General features: G+C 34.6%; 1 protein-coding gene across 4 annotated transcripts in view; it reads left to right on the forward strand.

Annotated features, from left to right (window-relative positions):
- Positions 1 to 5,700, forward strand: part of LOC123552519 (lebercilin-like) — a 31,233-nt gene extending 25,533 nt beyond the window's left edge. For 3 of the 4 annotated variants that reach the window (XM_053542036.1, XM_053542038.1, XM_045342235.2), the window contains 3 exons: positions 407 to 634; positions 1,444 to 1,482; positions 3,715 to 5,700. In XM_053542036.1, coding sequence (XP_053398011.1) covers positions 407 to 634; positions 1,444 to 1,482; positions 3,715 to 4,887 — 1,440 coding nt within the window. In that variant the 3' untranslated portion in view covers positions 4,888 to 5,700. The remainder of the gene's footprint in view (positions 1 to 406; positions 635 to 1,443; positions 1,483 to 3,714) is intronic. The other variant, XM_053542037.1, reaches the window with a different exon arrangement.
- The last annotated feature ends 300 nt before the right edge of the window (positions 5,701 to 6,000 follow it).

Raw genomic sequence — 6,000 nt, forward strand, 5'->3', positions numbered from 1 at the left:
GGGGTTAAAAGAAGCCCCGCCCTGAGGTCACTTAGTTATTATGTGAGTTATAGAAAAAATACTTAAAAAATCATCTGATCCTTTTTCCAAGACTGTTTAATCATAATTACCTCAAGTAATATATTGTCACTTGATTGTGACCTTGACCTACTGACCTACTTTCTCTTTCTTGTTTTTTGAAGATACAGCCTTGAAATTTTGATGACATACGCAGTTTTGCACACAAATCGTAAAACTGAATTTCATTGACCTTGAATGTGACCTACTGACTTTCTTCATATTTTATCATCAGTTTGACATTGAAACATGTAGCTCATATTACTCAGGTGAGCGATCCAGGGTCATCATGACCCTCTTGTTATAATAAGATGTATAATTGATGATTCTGTTGTATTTTATGATTTAGGAAAAAGATAAAGAAATTCAGATAAAGAACATTTATGCAAACAGAGCAGCTGCTAAACCGCCTCATCGTCTTCCAAACTCATATAGCGGCACACCTAATGACACGCCACCTCCCCGTAGAAGACGGCCGTCATTGTCCGAGGCGGACAAAATGACACCAAGGGATAGGGCAAAACAAATGGAAGAAAAAAGACGTGAAGAGTTAAGAAGGCAACGTGAACTTAAACAGGTGTGTTTGAATGTCCATATTTTTCTGTTGTTTACACAGTTATTAATAGACAAGAACAGATTTTTAACTGCAGTGTTTTATACAGTAAGACTGACACTAGAGTTAAGATAAGTAAAAGTAATTACCATATTATAACTTGCAAGTGAATTTTGTCTTTATTAGGGAGGCTGCATTTTCTTACCTGTAGGCACATAGAAGACTTTCATTCTTCATAAACAAAGTTGCCATATGACCTGAATTGTGTCGGTGTGACTTTAAAATAATTCATTCTTCATTTCAAATAGTTTCAAGGGTGTAGAGATTCAGAACAAGTTGCACATTTGTAGAACCAAAATCTGTACAACTACTGAATAAAACTAACTGGACAATTATTAGCAGAGTTGTAGAGACCTCAGATATAATAATTCTTCCAACTTGTCTAGTAAACAAGCATCCTTAATATTGTACCACAGGCTTACTACAGTTGAACTTTGTTTGCTCCAACTCTGATAATTTGAACACCACACTTGGCTTGAACTCATCATCAGATCCCAAAAAGATCCCTGTAAAATGTATATCGTTAAATTGCTCAGACTGCCGATAAACAGACTCAAGGTCCCATCAAGTTCGAGTGAATGAAGATCGACTTAACTTGGTTGAAATTTTAAGTTTGCATTTGATATTTACACCTGTACTTTCAATCAATGCTCAGTCTTAATTCTTATCTAAGCTCAGAGTCTAAGTCACTGATTTTATCAAGAACATGTTCATCAGCTTTTGTTTGGTTAAAAATTGATATTTTACATTTGATTTGTTTTATGACTGAGCAGAGGAGACTATTTGCTGATCATGGTGATGTCCACACTACTGTAAGATATGACATTGTTGTATGCATGCTTCTTATATGTTTGTCTTGTTACTAATTTAGTTGATTTGGTAATCAGAAATGTTGAGAAATCTGAAAGACTACTAACTAATATTTTAAAAGAAACAGTTTAGAATAAGTGTTATACAAACTTTATTTTGTTCTAGATCTAAGGTACAAGACCCATTATGATTATCAGCCATTTCCTAGCGGAGGCCTTCATGGCAGAGTGGATAAGGTCAGTGACTTCAAATCACTTGCCCCTCATCAATGTGGGTTCAAATCTTGCTTAGGGTGTAGAATTTTTCATGTGAGGAAATCATCCAGCAACCAAGGTGCCTGCCAGTGATGAAAATAATACACATATATTAGGGGAACTTGGGGTCTTTTTCCATAATCAAAAGCTGAAAAGTCGCCATAGTTGACCTATACTTGTGTTGATGCAGTGTGAAACCAAACTACATTTCCTATCACTTTTTTTGTTGTTATATGCTTCATGGTATTTTCCAGCAATACCGTATATTGCAGCATGAGCACATGGCTTTCCCTGTCAGTCAGCCATTACATATATTGCAGCATGAGCACATGGCTTTCCCTGTCAGTCAGCCATTACATATATTGCAGCATGAGCACATGGCTTTCCCTGTCAGTCAGCCATTACATATATTGCAGCATGAGCACATGGCTTTCCCTGTCAGTCAGCCATTACATATATTGCAGCATGAGCACATGGCTTTCCCTGTCAGTCAGCCATTACATATATTGCAACATGAGCACATGGCTTTCCCTGCCAGTCAGCCATTACATATATTGCAACATGAGCACATGGCTTTCCCTGTCAGCCATTACATATATTGCAACATGAGCACATGACTTTCCCTGCCAGTCAGCCATTACCTACATTGCAACACGAACACATGACTTTCCCTGTCGTCAACCATTACATATATTGCAACATGAGCACACAGCTTTCCCTGTCAGTCAGGAAAGTTGAAATTGCATATGGAAAATAGATATTGCCGCTGGTTGTTTCAGGTTTATTACCTGAAAATCATGATGCTATCAAAACAAAATTTTAATTTTTTACCTTTGTCATTGCATCCACAGAATTTTATTTTCTGTGTTAAAATTAAAGCTAATTTGTGGTCCTTACACACTGTTTACTATAGTTAATATGGAAAAACCAAGCACACATAATGTTAAGAATAAATTCCATTTTTGATTGTATTTGTTGTTGAAAAGCAAATGTTGTGTTATTGTAAAATCATATATTTTTGTGGCCTTGAAGATACGGCAATTTCATGGAAATTTGGACTTTGTGGATTTCACATTTTGAAAATAGATAAATGGGAATTTCACTCGTTCATTAGGAAAAATTTTGTAGTATGGTTCAACCATCAACCAAAACAATTCTCCATGAAATTCAATATGCATGATTTCACAGTATTTTAATTATTTGATTTTGATTCAAAATAATGCTGATGTCTAATTATAAAAGCATTACAGTTTAATGAGTCTTTAGTATGATATTACCTGTGATTTCTAAATGTTGGCTTATGTTCCTTGTTGAATCTGTTTGCAAATTGCTTCTCCATTAACATGTTCTGATTTAGTTTTTCTTATAGCTTTGTAGCATCTAAACTGTTCGAAAACTTGTTACTTCTGTTCCAAACTGCCAGACAGAACAATATACTTATATCTGTATAGGAAATACTATGAACATAAAGATGAAAGTTCTCTGAAAGGCAGCGCAGGGAAAATCAAATTATAGATTAAAATTGTTTTTGAAATGCCAGGTTGCAGTTTTAGCTGACTTTGTTAAATTTTTGTGATTTTTTTCTACAGAATTGACAGTTATAGCTCTTTCTCTGCATAAACTAGGCTTTTGTCTTCACTGATCATTCTTTTTCTTACTGTATTTTTAAAATGTTCTTAGATCATATTTCTAAAGATATAGACCAGCTAATACACTTCTGAAATGATAAAGAAAATCATTACTCCACATTGTTTGACTTTCACTTTTTGTGTTGTTTCTTGATGCTAAATCTAGACTTCTGTCAAACTCTGTTGAAGTATGGAAATTTAAAATGTTTCATTCAAACCGTAAACAAGTCACTTTAAATGCTTTATGCAGTTAAGTACATTGAATTTTGTTGAAACTTTGTCCATCAGAGTCTTAAAACCTGTAGTAGGCTTAGTAAGAATGCACCTGTAGATCATTCTATTCTCATTTCAGCAACATGATAAGATCAAGAGGGAGAAGGAACTACGCAAAATGAGGGAAGAGGAAGAAAGACAGGAAGAGGAACAAAGAGAGAGAGCGGAAACAGAGCGCAGAGAATATGAAGAACGGGAACGGGAAATGAACGCCCAGGCAGAACGTGAAGCAGAAGAACGTAGAATGAGGGAAGAAAGGGAGAGGATGAAACGTGAAGCAGAGGAAAGAAAACAACGAGAAAGAGAGAAACAAGAACGGGAAGAGAGGGAGAGAAAAATGAGGGAGAAACGAGAAAAGGAAGAAAGAGAAAGACGAGAACGTGAGAGACAAGAACAGGAAAGGCGTGCTGCTGAGGAAAGAAGACGATTTGAGGATGATGTATCGATACAGGCAGAAAGAAAGAAGAAGGATGAAATTTTGCAGAAATTACGAGAAATTGATGAAGGAGGCCAGAAGAATGATAAAAAGAAAGATCCTTTCAAAAGTGACCCCTTCTTTGTAACTCAAAATAAGGAAGATAGCCAAGATTCAATGGCAAGCAGTAAAAAGAGTTACACTTTCTCAAAACCAATAGAAAATTTACATAATGGCAAACCATCGCGAAAGGATGGCAATTCAAATTTAAGTTTCGGTGTGAATAAAAGTCAAAGTACAGGAGTGGGTCGTAGAAGGGATGTTGACAGTGTAGAAACTGGGGGTTATAATCCAACATTTGGCTCTAAGCGTAGTGGAGCTAACTCAACTGCAGCAACGAAAACATTTTCATTATTTGATGATGATGATGACTTGAAAACGTCTAGCACTGCACCTAAACCTGCACAGAAATCTAAATTAATGGATGAATTATTTGGTTCTAAAGACAATGATGGTCCCAAACACAATGATTTGTTTTCAAGTAATAAACCACCTGCAAAGAAAACAAATCAGTCACGTAGCACATTACCGTGGGAAGATGATGGATTCGGAAATCGTAAGCAATCTGGTTCAACATTAAAAACGAAGCGTGAAAATTCTGCTACACTGTTCGGAGGCGGTAGTGCATTCGTTAATGACGAGGATTTACGTAAGTCTCAGATCAATTCAAATACATCTGTACCAAGAAGGCAAAAACAAACTACAACATTTCACACACGACCAACTGTAAATGCTATAGACAATTTTGATGATGATATTGAGGAAGTGATTTTGTAACAGTGTCTCTGATTGGCTGAAAAAAGTTTGATTTGTGGAATTTTAACAAATGTTTGTGAATTTTACAAAGTGTCTGTGATATGTTATATGGTTAAATGTATATTAATCATAAGATTGTATTGTTGATATTGTTAATATTTATTGGTATAAATTATTTATAAAACATTTTAAGTGCTTTTTAGTTGAATAGTGGATTTAACATGCAGCCTTGCAATAGCTAAAGTCAGTAGTTTTTTTATTGTTTTATGTTCAAATGTAAAAAAAACTATGTTTTACTGCATTTCATGTTGGACAATGAACAAAATTTTTAGGTTGTTTATTTTTGATTAGTTTCCTCTCTTTACCGAAGTTATATATGTATACAACTACTCTGTCCAGATCATCACTTCTTACCATATTTATGTCAAAATTGTTTGTTTTCAGTATTCACAAAAATCATATTATTTACATATAGATGGACAAAGTTAATTAGTTAGGTGTTAATCACTGTTGTCTTAAAAATGTTTTGGTTGCTAATTTTAGTTCTGTGCCATGTAAGAATCTAGTGAGCACACTTTATATATCTTATTTTATAGACAGCCTACAGCAGACATATCTGTATATTTCTCTAGGTCTTTCCAGAACCTTTTCAGTTTATTCAGAGTGGAAGTAAATTAATCACTTTATGCAGAGTTTGGCTTAAATTGAATGATGGGGAGTGTAACATTTTCTGTGTTTGTCAATAAATTGATATTTCTAATAAAAATGCAAAACCCCACAAAACTTCACAATGTGATTTATGTTGATAAAGGTACTAATTGGAGGAGAAGAGTTTCTACTGCATCAAAATATGAGACAGTTGTCTAGAAATATGAGAAAAAAAGAGAAAACAATTTCAGGACTGTTGGATGCATAACTGTGTGTCATGTTTTGCAGGTAATATAGGTTCCTTAATTTTCCATTACATTGGATAGGTTAAAGCTTGACAAGTGATGTTCACTCCTCAGTTTACAATCTATACACATTGTTTCCCTTGAATAAAGCTAAAATAGAAGGTTGGTTGTCTGTAAAATAGGATTTTTTTGCACTGTTAATGTTTTGTTAGTATGAACACATTGTATAAAGCTTCATGCC

Source organism: Mercenaria mercenaria, chromosome 4, assembly GCF_021730395.1.
Source record: "Mercenaria mercenaria strain notata chromosome 4, MADL_Memer_1, whole genome shotgun sequence".
NCBI classification, from domain to species: domain Eukaryota; kingdom Metazoa; phylum Mollusca; class Bivalvia; order Venerida; family Veneridae; genus Mercenaria; species Mercenaria mercenaria.